The following is a 17,792-nucleotide window of genomic DNA, read 5'->3' on the forward strand; positions in this document are numbered from 1 at the left end:
GTTGCTTTAGGTGTAAGGTTAGATTGTTTATTTGAGATTTTTCTTGCTTCTTGAGGTGAGATTGAATTGCTATAAACTGCCCTCTTAGAACTGCTTTTGCTGTGTTTCATAGGTTTTGGGTTGTCCTGTTTTCGTTGTCATTTGTTTCTATGTATTTTTTAATTTCTTCTTTGATTTTTTCAGTGATCTCTTGGTTATGTAGTAGTACGCTGTTTAGCCTCCAAGTATTTGTGGTTTTTTACAGTTTTCTTCATGTAATTGATTTCCAATCTCATAGCATTGTGGTCAGAAAAGATGCTTGGTATGATTTCAATTTTCTTAAATTTTCCAAGGCTTGAGTTATGACCCATGATGTGATCTAGCCTGGAGAATGTTCTGTGTGCACTTGAGAAGAAAGTGTATTCTGCCACTTTTGGATGGAGAGTCCTATAAATATCCATTAAATCTATCTGGTCTATTCTGTCATTTAAAGCTTGTGTTTCCTTATGTATTTTCTGTTTGGGTGATCTGTCCGTTGGTGTAAGTGGGGTGTTAAAGTCACGTACTCTTATTGTGTTACTGTTGATTTCCCCTTTTATGGTTGTTAGCATTTGTCTTATGTATTGAGGTGCTCCTTTGTTGGGTGCATAAATATTATTTATAATATAGATATTTATTATTATAATTATATAATTTCTTCTTGGATTGATCCCTTGATCATTATGTAGTGTCCTTCCTTATCTCTTGTAGCAGTCTTTATTTTAAAGTCTATTTTATCTGATACGAGTATTGCTATTCTCCCTTTATTTTGATTTCCATTTGCATGGAATATCTTTTTCCATTCCTTCGTTTTCAGTCTGTACGTGTCCCTATGTCTGAAGTGGGTCTATTATAGACAGCATGTATATGGGTCTTGTTTTTGTATCCATTTAGCCAGTCTGTGTCTTGGTTTGAGCACTTAATCTTTTTACATTCAAGGTTATTATTGACATGTATATTCCCATTACCATTTTCTTTTTTTTTCTTTTTCTTTTTTTTTGGCAGTATGTGGCGTCTCACTGTTGTGGCCTCTCCTGTTGCGGAGCACAGGCTCCGGACACGCAGGCTCAGCGGCCATGGCTTACAGGCCTAGCTGCTCTGCAGCATGTGGGATCTTCCCAGACGGGGGCACGAACCCGTGTGCCCTGCATCGGCAGGCGGACTCTCAACCACTGTGCCACCAGGGAAGCCCTACCATTTTCTTAATTGTTTTGGGTTTGCTTTTATGGGTCTTTTTCTTCTCTTGTGTTTCCTGCCTAGAGAAGTTCCTTTAATATTTGTTGTAAAGCTGGTTTGGTGGCACTGAATTCTCTTAGCTTTTGCTTGTCTGAAAAGCTTTGGATTTCTCTGTTGAATCTGAATGAGATCCTTGCTGGGTAGAGTAATCTTGCTTGTACATTTTTCTCTTTCAACAGTTTTTGGTTTTATTTATTTATTTGCTTGCTTGTTTGTTTGTTTGTTTGTTTATGGCTGAGTTGGGTCTTTGCTGCTCTGCCCGGGCTTTCTCTAGTTGCAGTGAGCAGGGGCTACTCTTCATTGCAGAGTGCAGGCTTCTCATTGCAGTGGCTTCTATTGTGGAGCACGGTCTCTAGGTGTGCAGGCTTCAGTAATTGTGGCTTGCAGGCTCTAGAACGCAGGCTCAGTAGTTGTGGCACACGGGCTTAGTTGCTCCACGGCATGTGGGATCTTCCTGGATCAGAGCTCGATCCCATGTCCCTTGTATTGGCAGGCAGATTCTTAACCACTGCGCCACCAGGAAAGCTGTTCTTTCATCACTTTAATTATATCCTGCCCCTCCCTTCTGGCCTGCAGAGTTTCTGCTGAAAAATCAGCTGATAACCTCATGGGGATTCCTTTGTATGTTATTTTTTTGCTTTTCCCTTGCCGCTTTTAATATTTTTTCTTTGAATTTAATTTTTGTTAGTTTGATTAATATGTGACTTGGTGTGTTTCTCCTAGGGTTTATCCTGTATGGGACTCTCTGTGCTTCCTGAACTTGGATGACGATTTCCTTTGCCATTTTAGGAATGTTTTCCACTATAATCTCTTCAAATATTTTCTAGACCCTCTCTTTTTCTTTTCTTCTTCTGGGACCCCTATATTTCGAATGTTGGTGCCTTTAGTGTTGTCCCAGAGGTCTCTGAGATTGTCTTCAATTCTTTTCATTCTTTTTTCTTTTTTCTGCTCCTCGGCAGTTATTTCCACCCTTCTGTCTTCCAGCTCACTTATTCGTTCTTCTGCCTCAGTTATTCTGTTATTGTCTTCTTCTAGTGTATTTTTCATTTCAGTTATCGTGTTGTTCATTTCTGTTTGTTTGTTCTTTAGTTCTTCTATATCTTTGTTAAACATTTCTTGTATTTTCTCAGTCCGTGCCTCCATTCTATTTCCGATATTCTGGATCATCTTTACTATCATTACGCTGAATTCTTTTTCAGGTAGGTTGCCTATTTCCTCTTCATTTATTTGGTCTTGTAGGTTTTTACCTTGCTCATTCATCTGTGACATATTTTTTTGCTGTCTTTTTTTTTTTTTTTTTTTTTGATGGGTGGGATTGTGTTCCTGTCTTACTGGTTGATTGGCCTGAGGCTTCCAGCACTGGAGTTTGTACACTGTTGGGTACAGCTGTGTCTTGGTGCCGAGATGAGGACCTCTGGGGGACCTCACTCCGATGCATATTCCCTGGGGTCTGAGGTTCTTTGTTATTCCAGTGGTTTGGACTTGGAGCTCCCACCACAGGAGCTCTGTCCCAACCCCTGGCTCATGAACCAAGATCCTGCAAGCCATGTAGGGTGGCAAAAAAAAAAAAAAAAAAGAAAAGAAAAGAATAGAAAAGAAAAAATGGAGCAGAACAATAACAAAGAGTAAAAAATAAAATTAGGGCTTCCCTTGTGGTGCAGTGGTTGAGTCCGCCTGCTGATGCAGGGGACATGGGTTTGTGCCCCAGTCCAGGAAGATTCCGCATGCCGCAGAGAGGCTGGGCCCGTGAGCCATGGATGCTGAGCCTGCGCATCTGGAGCCTGTGCTCCACAATGGGAGAGGCCACAACAGTGAGAGGCCTGCGTACTGCAAAAAAAAAAAAAAATTGATTTGAAAACTAACAGATGTTAGAAAGAATAAAAATATAGATGAAACAATGACGTGAACGTAAAAAAAGAACCACAATAGTTTTAAAAAAATGAGGAGAAAAAGAAGAAAAAAAGTCCTGAGAAGGCCTTGGCTGGGGTGGGGGGAGCTTAGGTGGGGGGGGTGTTAGGTGGTGGGTGCGGCCTGTGCTTAGGAAAAGGCCCTGAGGGGATGGGGGTGGGGATTAGGTGTGCCTCTGGACTTGGAGGGCAGAGGACCAGGTCTAGGATCCCAGCAGGCTCACTGGGCCCGAGTGGGTGGGGGAAAAGCTAGGCATGTTCCCCGCCCCCCCATCCCAGTGGCCCCCTTCTCGTTGGCATCTCTTCTTCTCCCTGCTCCCTCCTTCCTATATCCCTGCAACCCACGCAGCCAGAGGGGACCCTGGAAGGCAGGGGACCAGACCCAGAAGCCCAACAGGCTTCCCATGCCCAAGTGGGCAGGGAAACTCCCATGGCCCCTCCCCTAATCCCCTGGCCCCAGATGGTCCCCTACATCTGCCTCTCCTCCTCTTCCCCCCTCCTCCCTCTCTCCTATGCCCCTAGGACCCCCACAGTCAGAGGGGACCTTGGAGAGCAGAGGACCAGGCCTGGGAGCCCAGCAGGCTTCCCAGGGCCCGAGTGGGTGGGGGAAATGCCCTCTGAGCCTCCCCTGATCCTCCGGTCTTGGAGGGCTCCTCCCGCCCACCTCTCCTCTTCTCCCACACCTCTCTCCTGCACCCCTAGGAACGACACAGCCCGGAAGGGGCCTGGGAGGGCCAAGGACCCTGCCTGGGAGCCCTGCGGGCTTCCCGGGGCCTGATTGGGCAGCAGAGATGCTAGGCATGCTCCTCCCCCAATCCTCCGAGCCCCCGAGGGTCCTTCCAAGACTGGGAACCCCTCCCCAATCCCAGCCACCCCTCAGGTGCCCGGTGCTGTCCAGCCTCCACTTTTCCTCTCCCCTACTCCCCCCTTCATCCTACCTGGTCACTTGGGTTCCTCCCGTGTCCTTGGGTGTCAAGGTCCCCCACCAGCATCTGCCAGGCACCCTAGTTGTGGGGAGATGTGGACTCCGCATCCTCCCCTGCCACCATCTTTGACTCTGCCCTGACTTACTGGTTTCTAAGTAGCATGTTATTTAATCTCCATGTAACCTTTTTTTTTCCCTCATTTCTCTTTCTGTGGTTGATTTCTAGTTTTGTGATGTTGTGGTGAGAAAAGATGCTTGAAATTATTTATTTATTTGTTTGTAAATTTATTTATTTATTTATTTATTGGCTGCGTTGGGTCTTCGTTGCTGCACGTCGGCTTTCTCTAGTTACGGCGAGCAGGGGCTACTCTGTTGCAGTGTGCAGGCTTCTCTTGTTGCAGAGCACAGGCTCTAGGTACATGGGCTTCAGTAGTTCTGGCCTGTGGGCTCAGTAGTTGTGGCTCATGTGTTCTAGAGCGCAGACTCAGTAGTTGTGGCACACAGGCTTAGTTGCTCTGCGGCATGTGGGATCTTCCCGGACCAGGGCTCAAACCCGTGTCCCCTGCATTGGCAGGCAGATTCTTAACCACTGCGCCACCAGGGAAGTCTGAGTCTTTTTTGTCTGAGTGTTGCTCTCCCCGCTTTCTTGTCATTTCCATTTGCATGAATTATTTTTTCCATCCCCTCACTTTCAATCTATGTGTGTCCTTTTCCCTAAAGGGGGTCTGTTGTAGGCATCATATTATAGGCTCTTGTTTTTTTATCCAATCTGCCAGTCTGTCTTTTTTTTTCCCCACTCTGTCCTTTTTTTTTTTTTCTTGGCTGCACTGTGCAGCCTGTGGGATATTAGTTCCCTAACCAGGGATTGAACCCGCACACCCTGCATTGGGAGCGCAGAGTCTTATCCACTGGATCAACAGCGAAGTCCCCATTGTGTCGTTTGATTGGAGCATTTATTCCATTAACATTCAAGATAATTATTGATAGATATATATTTATGGCCATTTTGAACCTTGTGTTCCAGTTGATGTTTTATTTCTTCTTTGTTCCTTTTTCCTTTTGTGGTTTGGTGGTTTTCTTTTGTATTATGCTTGTGTTCTCTTCTTTTTGGCTTTTGTGAATATATTGTATGTTTTTGATTTGTGGTTACCCTGGTTTTAAAGTATGTTAGCCCATTACTATATCTACTTGCTTTAGACTGGTAGTCATATAGGCTCAAACACAGTCTTTAAAAAAAACTGCATTTTCTTACTCTCCTCTCGCATATATTATGATATTGATGTCCTCTTTTACATCTTCATGTTTATCCTTTGGCTGTTCATTGTAGTTATCATCGCTTTCCAAAAAAAAAAACTTTTAAATCTGTGTACTGGCTTATTTAAGTGATTTACTTTCCAATTGTGATTTTCTCTTTACTGTAGATTCTTGCTGCTTTTCTATTTGGAGACGATCTTTCAATAGTTCTTTTAGGATAGGTTTAGTATTACTGTATTCTTTTTGGTTTTGATTGCCTAAGAAATTCTTTACCTCTCCTTCTATTCTAAATGATAATCTTGCTGGGTAGAGTATCCTAGGTTGCACCTTTTTCCCTTTTAAGACTTTGAATATATCTTGCTACTGTCTTCTAGCCCACAGTGTTTCTGTAAAGAAATCAGCTGATAGCCTTATGGAGGTTCCCTTGTTAATTAACTGTTTGTTTTTCTCTTGCTGCCTTTAAAATCCTCTCTTTAACTTTTCCCATTTTAATTATAATATGTCTTGGTGTAGGTCTGATTGGGTTCATCTTGTTTGGGACCCTCTGTGCTTCCTGTACCTCGACAACTGTTTCCTTCTTTAGATTAGGAAAGTTTTCATCCATAATTTCTTCAAGTACATTTCGATCCCCTTTTCTCTTTCTTCTCCTTCTGGGATTGTTATTACATGTAGATTGGCATGCTTTATATTATCCTATAGGTCTCGTATATTGCTTTCATTTTTTTTAAATTTGTCTTTCAGTCTGCTGTTCTGATTAGGTGATTTCCATTATTCTACCCTCCAGATCACTTATTCGTTCTTCTGAGTTATCCAGTTTGCTATTTATTGCCTTTAAGCTCAGTTTTTGTCTTGGCAAATGAGTTTTCTAATTTTAATTGGTACCTCTTTAATAGTTTCTAGTTCCTTTTTACAGTAATCTGCATTTCTATCTATCGCCTTTCTTAATTCCTTCAGTATTTTCATTATCTCCTTTTTGAACTCAGAATCGGGTATACTGGAGATGTTTGTTTCATCTTTAGGGGAATTCTCTTGATCTTTTAATTGAGAGTTGTTCCTCTGCTTCTTCATTTTACTTCTGTTTCTCTGACTCTGTGAGTTTAGGAGAAACAGTTAATCAACTGTGGTATTGAAGGGCTGTTTTTATGTGGGAGTGTCCTGGTGTGGCCTCTGTGAGTCTGATATTTTTGGGATAAGGGCTGTCTTTAGTATGTATGACTGCCACTTCTTTCCTCAGTGTGTTTTGGCTGTTTCCCATTGATAGGGTGTGTGATTGTTGTGGTGACCAGAGCCTGCAATGGACGTTGAGCAGGGTCTCCTCTTTGTCACAGCCCTGTTGGGGGCAGGGCCTGCTCCCCAGTCGTTGGAGTAAACACCCCCAGATCTTTTTCTGATCTGTGGTATGAGGTAGGAAGGACTGGAGCGCTTCCTCTGGGAGAGGAGCCACTGAGTATTCCTCCATCGGAGCTGTCCACTAGGAAGTGAGCTCTGGTGTTCCCTGTCACCCATTGTGCAGGCTCACAAAGTACACTGTTTTTGGCACTGCCCTCAGCCCTGCCTCAACCATGGGAATTCAGGCAGTTGGCCAGGTGTCCCTCAGGCTCTGTGCTCACAAAGCCACTAACTAGCACAGATCCGTTGGTGCAGAACTGCTGAAGTCAGGCACCAGCACTGCCATAGTCACACACCTAGACCCACCGTGGGAGCTACTGAGTCAGCCCAGATCCCTGGCCCCACCTCTGGTGTGTACCTGCAGAGCCTGTAGCTGCTGTCACCAGACCCACCGCAGCCATGGGTGCACCAGTTATCTTCTCAGATGTCCCACAGGCACTGAGTTTACAAAGCCACCCATAGCACATAAATCTGCAGATCGCACAGCTGCTGGGACGCTCAGATCTCAGCCCTGCTTCTAAAGTCACGCAGTCCCTGGGGATTGGCTCGGAAATCAGCCCCACTTTCGTGTGTGGTTATGTGCTCCCAGAACTCACAGAGGCAGATCCATCCTGCTGTGAGCACACTGAGAATGAGGCTGCTATGACGGGCCCCACCCCTTCCTTTGCAAGCATATGTTAACAATGGGGCTTCAATGGCAGACCCAGGCGCCTTCCTCTGCCCACCCCTGGTTGTGGCTTGGGCTTCACTCCTGCCCCTTCACACTGTCTCCGTGTAGCCATCCCCAGTCCGCTCCCCCAGTCTGTCCTCAGAAGCCTGAGTTTCAGTACCCAGCCCCTGCACACACCAGCAGACATGCATCTTGGGCTAGGGAGTGCATGGAGTTGGCCAGGACCTTCTGTGCAGGTCTCTCTCTGTTCTGCATGCCACAGGCTGGCTACTGCACTCTCCTTCAAGCCTCTGAAACTTCCTTTCCATCCTGGTGCCAGTGAAGAAGTTTCCTAGGGTGAGGGAACATTTCTTCTTTCACAACTCCCTCCCAGGGGCACAGGTCTTGTCCTGATTCCTTTTTTTTTTTCTTTCATCCTGCCCAGTTACTTAGTGATCTTTTTTTTTTTTTTAATTTTTGAATTTTATATTTTTTTTTATACAGCAGGTTCTTATTAGTCATCAATTTTATACACGTTAGTGTATACATGTCAATCCCAACTACTTAGTGATCTTTTTTTCAGCTTTGGTTGTATGAGATCTCGGCCAGCATTCAGCAGGTATTTTGTGAGCATTTTTCCACATATAGGTGGATTTTTGATGTCTTTGTGGGGAGAGGTGACCTCCATGTCCTTCTGTTCTGACATCTTGATCTCTTTTTTTTTGGACTTGAAATTATTTAGTAATGTGTTGTTTAATTTCCAAATATTTGGAGCTTTTCCAGATATCTTCTCAGTATTCATTTCTAATTTAATTTCATTTTGGTCAGAGAATGTGCTTTGTGTGGTTTTAATCCTTTAAATTTATTGAGATTTGTTTTATAGCACTGAATGCATTCTGTCTTGGTAAATGTTTTGTGTGCACTTGACAGGAATGTGTATTCTGTTGATGTTAGGTGAGAGTATTCTGTAAATGTCAATTAGATCAAGTGGATTAATAGTATTTTTCTAGTCCTCTGTATCTTTACTGATTTTCTGTGCACTCTATCAGTTGAGAACAGGTATTGAGATCAGTTACTGAAGTAACCAATTTTAATGGAATATTTCTCTTTATAGTTCTGTAAGTTTTTGTGTCATGTTATTTGGACCTCTCTTGTTTGGGCCATACACATTTAAGATTATATGTCCTTTTCTCAGGAATGGTAACACAGTTGTTGGAAATATCCTCAAGCTTCCTGGCAAATAGGAACCACACTCTTGTTTCTCCAGAATGCCGACCCTGAAAAGATTGAACGTCCTCTTGCTGCATTGCCCCCAACCCTTGGCCATTATGAAATGATCCTCTATCCATGGTCATAGTTCTTGCTTTGAATTCTACTTTAATATTAAAATTGCCACTTAAAAATATTATTGAGATATATTTTACATATCATAAAATTCACCTGTTTTAAGTATACAATTCAATGATTTTTGGTAGCTTTCCTTAGTGGTGCAGTTTTTACCATTAATTAGTTTTAGAATCCTTTTATCCTCCCATAAGATCCTTCATGCCCATTGATAGTTAATCCCTGTTCCTGCCCCCAGTCCCAGGGAACCTACTTTCTGTCTCTATAATTTTACTTTGTCTGGACATTTCAGATAAATGGATCATACAGTATGTGATCTCTCATGCCTAGCTTTTTTCTCTTGGCACGTTTTTGAGGTTCATTCATGGTACAACATGTATCAATATTTCATTCCTTTTTATTACTGAATAGTACTCCATTATGTGATACTACATTTTGTCTATCCCTTCACCAACTAATGGACATTTCCAGTATTGGACTATGATGATTAATACCGCAGTGAACATTCTTGGGCAGATCTTTGTGTGGACATGTTTTCACTTCTCTTGGGTAAATACCTATGAGTGGAATTCCTGGTTTGTGTGATAGTTTTATGTCTAACTTTTCAAGAAACTGCCAAACTATTTTCAAAAATGGTTGCACCATCTTACATTCCTGCCAGAAACATATGAAGGTTCCAGTTCTCCTCATCTTTATCAACATTTGTTATTGCCTGTCTTATTTAATATGCCCATTCTAGCTGGTGTGAAATAGTATCTCATTGTGATTTTAATTTGCATTTCCCTAATGGCTAATGATGTTGAGCATGTTTTTATGTTCTAATTAGCCATTTGTATATCTTCTTTGTTAAGATGTTTGCTTATAAATTTCACCCATTTTTAAAATTGAATTGTTTGTTGTCTTATTGTGTTATAGGAGTTCTTTGTAAATTCTGGACACAGATCCTTTATTGGGTATGTGTTTCATAAATATTGTCTCCTGGTCTCTTGCTCATCTTTTCATTTTCTTAATGGTGTTTATTTCAGTAATCAGTTTTTATTTGATGAGGTGAGATTATCAGTGTTTTTTTTATCTTCTTCTAGGTTTTATTGTGAGGTGAGAGCCTAAGGTCACCATTTTGCATGTGGATGTCCAGCTGTCCCAACACCATTTGTTGAATAGACTATACTTTCCCCAAAGAATTGTCTTGGCAGATTTCTTTGGCTTTGAGTTTGTTGAGCTCCCACCCCCACCCCCACCCCCACCCCCACCCTGCCCCCATGTTGTGCCTGAAAACTCTCTAACTCATCAGTTGGAGCACTCATAGCACTCCCTCATTTGTTTGCCTGCTCTCAGGAGTCACTGTCCTGTGCTGCCTTTTGTTCCACGTCTGAAAAACATTGTTTCATTATATTTTGTCTGATTCTATAGTTGACTAAAAGCAGGAGGGTAAGTCTGATGCCCATTATTTAATCACGTCCAGAAGCAGAAGTGGTCTCTTCTATTTCAGCTTTTAAAATATTTATTTCTCCTTTTGCTTGTTGTTTTCTTTCTTAAAAATAAAAATCTTGGTTATATAACTTGGGAAAATATAAATTGTTTTTAATTTAAAAAGAAGCAGAAGCAGCAGCATCTTGGACATTAACATTAGCAACATAGTGTCAGCATCTTGTAACTCATAGGCATGAAATTATAGATCTGATTCAGGAAATGTAATTTATTAAAATTACTGTTAATTTTGAGGGTATCAGTTCTATTTAATTATCTTTTTTGAAGAGTGTAAAATATGTGGTTTTTGGATTTCAGGCGATTGTGGAGAAATGTGACAGACTCTCTGAGGGAATCTGAAATCGATAAGGCCACAGAGCATAAACGTACCCTGGAAGAACGCCAGAGGACTGAAGAAAGGCATCGTACTGAAACAGGCACACCTTGGAAAACCAAATATTTTATTAAAGAGGTATATGTCCTACATGTCTTCAGACTAAAACTCATTATCTACTTAGTGAGAACTTTAGCTTAGTAGGCTTTCTTGAGTTATTACTTATATATCTTTATTTCTAAAAATAGTCCAGCTTAACCATGAGCTTTTTTATGAGCTTTTCACAGTTTGTCAAAGTAGAATAGTTTACCAGCAGTTCAGATGAAATAGGTTTGGGGGTTTAAATTGGCCACAAAATACCAACATTAATCTTTAATCCCAATAACAGAATATGCAATTGACAATTTGTTGCCTTTTGTACCACAGTGAAACTCTTTGTTCACTTCCAGAGACCACATTTTAAGGATGAATGAAAAACTTAAATGGCTACACAGAGGATAGTGAGAAGTGACTAGAATCTTTGCAATGTTTAAGGAAAAAAGAATGATGTGGGGGGTGCTTAGGCTGGAAAACAGAAAATTGGAGCCATTCATTATAACTTTCTTCAAATATAGGTTAGGCTTATCACGTAGAAGTTTCTTATCAGCTCCAATAGCAGACTTGAGCTAGGCCCAGACTACCAGGAAGCATTTTGGGCTTAACATAAGAAAGAATGTATAACAATAAAAAATATGCAATAATGACAAGTGTACATTTTATAGTAATGTGTTCCCCATCGCTAGACTCACGTAAGAGACCATGGCTTATGTAGAAGTGTTTAATTCACTAGTTTTGCAGGTAAGACAAAGTGATTCCTAAAGTCTTTTCTAAATTTAAAGGTTTTGTTTTATTTTGTTTATTACTTTCTGGTAGAACTCAGAGTAAGGTGAATAATGGACCAGAGCTGATGCCGAGAAAAGTTTTCTTGTCCGCAGCCAAGTCTAAGGAAACTCATTGCATTTTAATATTGGTCTGTCAGGAAAGAATCTGGAAAAAACAGTTTGTGAATTTTGCATAGTTATTACCCTTAAAAGCCCACAGTTTATTGTAGTAGTTTCATTGCTTTAATTTTTCTTATCTTCGGGTATGAAATATAAATGCCAACTGTTTTCTTCCTTCCTTCCTTCCTTCCTTCCTTCCCTCCCTCCCTCCCTCCTTTTTTCTTCCTTCCTCCCTCCCTCCCTCCCTCCCTCCCTCCCTCCCTCCCTCCCTCCCTCCCTCCCTTCCTTCCTTCTTTCCTTCCTTCCTTCCTTTCTTTCTTTCTGCATTGGGTCTTCATTGCTGCGTGCAGACTTTCTCTAGTTGCAGTGAGCAGCGGCTACTCTTTGTTGTGGTGCATGGGCTTCTCATTGCAATGGCTTCTCTTGTTGTGGAGCATGGACTCTAGGTGCACGGGCTTCAGTAGTTGTGGCACATGGGCTCTGGAGCACAGGCTCCGTAGTTGTGGTGCACGGGCTTAGTTGCTCCATGGCATGTGGAATCTTCCCGGACCACGGCTTGAACCCGTGTCGCCTGCATTGGCAGGCAGATTCTTAACCACTGCACCACCAGGGAAGTCCCTAAAATGTTTACATGGATAGGAATTCAAGGAAAGGTACTTTACATCTCTTCATTTTTATATGAAAAGATAAACCTTTGTAACTACTATGCAAAATTATAGTCTGGTAACCTTAGATTATTTTCATTTCAGGCTCACCAAGATAGCATACCAGAAGCAGATTCTAAAGAGGAGAATTTTTCTAAGGGAAGGCTTCTATAAATCATTAAAAATGAACTCTAGGGGCTGAGAGCAAGAAGCTGTAATGGGTAAAAGATGCAACTGATTTTAAAAGATTTTAAAAGATAGACCTCCTGGTTCTTGCAACTAACATGACATGTAAACAAGCTACTTCTCATGTATTCTTTATTTGACAGATATTATTAAGAACCTACCACTTAATCCCTTTATTATACTTTATGATGTTGGATAGACAGATGTAGAAAGTGATAGCAAGATATGGCAGTTGTCTAATATGAAACAGTAGATTGGAGATGCTGACTCAGTTTGGGCCTCTTTAATTGGTAAGATGTAAGATGGCTTTCTAAATGGTGTGCCATGACACAGTGATACAACAATAGATGGGTTAGATTTGTGTCATATACTGATTGCCTAAACCCATGGGGCCATCATGTCACATCCTGTGTGTGACAGGACCATGGACTGTGCTGTAAGAAGCACTGCAGAGTAGAGGTGAGGCTGACGAGGATGGTAGTTAGCTGACACTGGTACCACAAAGTTCATAACAACTTTGGTGCTATTGCCATCAGGTATGGCTCTTTGCTAAGAAGAATCATATGTTATTGAAAAGTCAATTTTGTCTCCCCTGTGGTCCTAAACACAGTGCTGGGCACTTAATAGATGTTTCATACATATTGTTATGAGTAACAAGAGCTTTTCCCCTTTTTGGTACTTTCATTATTGCTGTCAAACCAACAGACCAGTTTGGGGTTTGCTTTAGTTAGATGGAGGAGTAGGGTCACTTGATATAAAAAGAGGAGGTAGAGTAACCTGAGAAAGTATAGATGAACTTAAAGTGTTTCTAGTATCATTTGATAATACCTACCTTCTTTTCCTGACCATTTCTCATTGACATTTAATTTATTAGATCTTCCATTTCCTCCCTTTTGCGATTATACACATCCATCAGGATCTATTGGTCAAATCCTCTTGAGTGGATGTTTAAAATTTCTTAAGATGTATATAAATGCAAGCAGGAAGGCTTTTGCAGAATAGTGGACCACACTGGAGTCAGATGTGCTAAGTTTGAACCTCAGTCATACCTTTGATAGTTTATTTACCACTTCTAACTTCGGTTTCCTCATCTGTAAAATGTAGGTAATTATATAGAAGGTGCACTGAAAAGAATTCTGCCCCTTCCTGGGTGAAGTTGGACAACTCATTTCACTTCTCAGAGCCTCAGTTTCTTCATATGTGAAGTGAGATGGTCAGGTGGCACATCTTAACTAGCATTCTGTAATGTGGTTAGGAGACATCTTTTGTGTTTTTGTGGTTTGTAATAATTATCAACCAGGTGATTTAATTTAAACAACATACAGGTTTCTGTTGTTAAAGAGAAATTATTCTGACACTTACTAAAAATGAAAAGGAAGACTTTATTCAAGAATATTGCAGGGCTTCCCTGGTGGCGCAGTGGTTGAGAGTCCGCCTGCCAATGCAGGGGACACGGGTTCGTGCCCCGGTCCAGGAAGATCCCACATGCCGCAGACTGGCTAGGCCCGTGAGCCATGGCCACTGAGCCTGCGCGTCCGGAGTCTGTGCTCCACAACGGGAGTGGCCACAACAGTGAGAGGCCTGCATACCACCAAAAAAAAAAAGAATATTGCAGTAGAGGAAAAAGATTGAATTCAACTCTGAATGTGTTGATAAGTGGGAATTTATAGCCAGTGGGCAGGATGAGGGAGTGATGGAAGATTACTAAGAGGAACTTCGTCAGATGTCAAGGATGGTGGGTCGGGGGAGGCACGTGATTGGATCAAAAGTGCAAGGAGAAAAGTTTCATTGGATATCAAAGATGAGAGAATTCTTGATAAACTAGTTCATCAGGATTTTTTTTTGCTAAAACTGAGTTTAGCAGGCCTAGGATGAGGCTTAGTCAAGAAGAGAGACAGAGGAGTCTAACTTTTAAAGTTTGTTCAAGGAGAGAGTCCTCATCACTATCACCCACATAATTGCTGGGCGTAAGCCTTTTTTTTTTTTTTTTTTGTGGTACGCGGGCCTCTCACTGTTGTGGCCTCTGCTCCGGGCACGCAGGCTGAGCGGCCATGGCTCACGGGCCCAGCCGCTCTGTGGCATGTGGGATCTTCCCGGACCGGGGCACGAACCTGTGTCCCCTGCATCGGCAGGCGGACTCTCAACCACTGCGCCAACAGGGAAGCCCCATTTTTGGAGTAAGGTAGGGTAAATATATATTTTTAAATATTTTTTTGAAGATTTTTTTTTGATGTGGACCATTTTTAAAGTCTTCATTGAATTTGTTACAGTATTGCTTCTGTTTATGTTTTTTTGGCCATGAGGCATGTGGGATCTTAGCTCCCTGACCAGGGATTGAACCTGCACCCCCTACATTGGAAGGTGAAGTCTTAACCACTGGACCACCAGGGAAGTCCCTACAAACCTTTTTTTAATGCAAATAAATGGAGGGCGATATAGGGGTTACGGACAGAGGTTCAAATTTGACTTACTTCACCTAGTCGCATAAACACTGAACTACAGTCTTAGCTACTGTGACCTCAGCTCTGCCAAGCTCTCACCCCAGTATGCTGCTTCATGCATTTGCTGCAGCACTTTTTTCCTCACTTGGTCTTCTCCTGTCTTTCATTCACTCTTTGACTAACTTTATCTCCTTTTGGTATCCTTCTATTCACAGGAACCAGGGAAAACTGATAGGGTAGAGTCAGGAAAGAACTAGGAAACAATACTCAGATCCCAGAGATGCCAGTTGAGATGTAGAGAACAGCTCGTACCTTGGTGACCATTTCCCGTGCTCCACCTGCTGCCTGTCACTCCATCAGTGGGGCTCAATCTGCAGCATCTTGGCAAAATTGGCAGAACTGCTACACATGACTTCTGCAGAGTAAAATATTCATGGAGCACAAACTAGGTCTTCCCAGACCAGAACTTCTCACCTAATCCTAGCTAAACCACACATTTTTTTTGGTGTCTTAAGCACCGAGGCTTTTTCTTCACAAACTCTTGTTTTTAAATGTAAGAACAGAATTCCATTTTAATGACGGCATTGCATCTAGTTTTGGTTACTGATTCTGAAAATAATAGAGGAATGGTTCTTTAATTTATTTTTCTACTTGTTTCAGGGAGATGGCTGGGTTTATCACAAACCCCTTTGGAAAATAATTCCCACAGTACAACCAGCAGAGTGACACACACTATCTAAGACTTGACCAAATGAACTTCTCTATTTACCCTAAACTCTCTCAGAATGGAGTCATTGCACTGAGTGACCTGCTTCCTGATTGCACAGACTGAAACTAACTACACACGAATGTACCAATTAGGGCACCATAGAACTGCAGCAAGACCAAAGTGTTGAAGAAGCATGATGGACCTCTCACCAATCCGTTCATGTGATGTGAGCAATATCATCTGAAGCCCTTTCACCTGAATTATTAGATGATTAATCTTTTATCCAGTTCCTGCTCCAAAACCTAAGTTTGAATCCCCTCTTTTTGCATGGGGGCAGCAGATAAACACAACAGTGAGAACTCAGTGATTTTGATTTCTTTGTAGTGAAAATTGAAGTCTCTTTCAGAGTTTGTGCTTTGCTTTCTGTCAGTAACCGAAGTATTCACTACTCTTACAGCAAATCAAGAGGGGAAGAAGATGACCCAGAAGTGGCTTCAGCCATTGTGCCTGAAATCAGTGTTAAAAAAAAAATCAACCAGGTTGTCGTAATAAGGCATTCTGTTCCTTCAAAGAGACTGTGTGCCTGTGTCTGAGGAACTTATCCATTATCCACCTCTGTTGGAACTCTCTTTTAAAAAGTATATTTATAAATTGATTAGAATTATAACCATGGAGAATTTTTTCTTCTGAGCATTTTAATATACTTGAAAACAACATTGACTTGAAAAATTTCAGAGCATTTTTCAATACCTAGTTTTATTAAATATTATACTTGAGAGACAGTTTTTTAAAATGTGGTCAAGTCAATATGATGAGATTTTGGCCCTTCTCAAGAACTAAGGCATTAAAGAACAAGCAAATATTAAAAAATAAGACTTACTGTTTTCCTTACCTTTTTTTCACTTATAGGTTAATATTCCAATATTACGTGCTATCCCTCTGGATAAGTATGCTTTATCTTACCTCTGTTCACTCAAAATTTAAAACAACTATTCATATTTGTCAGTAATTCAGAAGTTATATATGTGACTAAGTGCATGTATGGTGTGTTTTGTTTTTTCAAGGAAACGCAAATGCTGAAGAAACAGTATGAAATAAAAGGGTATCAGGAAAAAAAGATATCAGGAAGTTATATTCAGGTACAGTTTTTTTTTTTAAATAAGTATTTTATTGAGGTTGAAGAATTGCTGACAATTAAAAGAATAGTGCTAATTATGGCTTTCATCATTCATTCCAGTATTTATTTAGCACCTACTTATGGTGCTCAACATTTGTTACTTCAAACTACCTTAATTTTCCAAGAGTGGTGCCTTACTCTGTTTCTTCTGATGTGGTCTTCCAATCAGTGTGTGTAATATATACCTGTTATTCATCAGCCATTGTAAGTGGCTGTATCTGTTGCATCATCATAAGAAGCTTAAGCTTTGTGCTCTGATAAATTCTGTTTTATTGAAGGGGGCAAATAGGATGAAAATAGCAAAATAATAATTTTTTTCAACAAATTGTAAATTATAAGAAGATAATTGGTTAATGTACAACCATTTTAATGATTCCCTTGTTCATTTTTGCTGTGAAATGCACTGAAAAATCTCAAAATGAGTTATAGTTCATGTGTTGGGAAGCTTAAAAAATAATAAAACTAGAGAACAATGATGCCTTTGTCTGTTTTATGAATGAGAGAAATAGAAAGTTTATATTTAGTGGAGTTATTGCCCTGTTCATTCGAGAAGGACATTGATTTTAAATCCTTACCTTCAGGAATCTCTTAGGGAAATAAGGGAGTAAATTTAATAACAGTTTTTTAAAATTAAAATGTTTTAATTTTACGACTTTTAAATAAACTGGAAATAGAGCAAGAATATAAAATGAAACTAGAGGTTTTTGCTTTGTTCTTTGAACCATTTGAATGCCCATTTATTTCTTTGAATTTTTGAACCATTTTAAGAATTACTGAAATATGATTTTTTAAAATTCTTATTAAAAGTACACTTATGAGTAGTTGAAATCTCCCCCCCTTGACAGGAGTGAAATAATACCACTTTAGGGTAACTGTTTTACCTTGTCCTTCTCTTCTTGACATCTGCTGCAGCTTATTCACTTAACAAGAGGTAGAGGCCTTTTCTGGTTTTTGTTTTTGTTTTTGTTTTGTTTTTTAATCTACACCTTGTTAATATTTGGCCAGGGAAACAAGTCTTTGTAGCAATTGTATCTCTATCTTTTGGGCCAAAGTTTTAAATGTACACTTTCCTTCTGGCTATTAGGAATTGTATGTTAAGAAGTAAGTCCAAGATTAGAAGTGAAAAAAAGAG

The 17,792-nt window shown here is 40.8% G+C and overlaps 1 protein-coding gene across 1 annotated transcript in view; it reads left to right on the forward strand.

Annotated features, from left to right (window-relative positions):
- The window catches only part of OSBPL11 (oxysterol binding protein like 11), a 102,751-nt gene extending 85,406 nt beyond the window's left edge, over positions 1-17,345 (forward strand). The window contains exons 12-13 of the mRNA XM_059064391.2: positions 10,508-10,661; positions 15,435-17,345. Of these exons, the coding sequence (XP_058920374.1) occupies positions 10,508-10,661; positions 15,435-15,500 (220 nt within the window). The 3' untranslated portion in view covers positions 15,501-17,345. The remainder of the gene's footprint in view (positions 1-10,507; positions 10,662-15,434) is intronic.
- Positions 17,346-17,792: the final 447 nt, after the last annotated feature.

The sequence above is a fragment of the Kogia breviceps genome, chromosome 5, assembly GCF_026419965.1.
Source record: "Kogia breviceps isolate mKogBre1 chromosome 5, mKogBre1 haplotype 1, whole genome shotgun sequence".
Lineage (NCBI taxonomy): Eukaryota > Metazoa > Chordata > Mammalia > Artiodactyla > Physeteridae > Kogia > Kogia breviceps.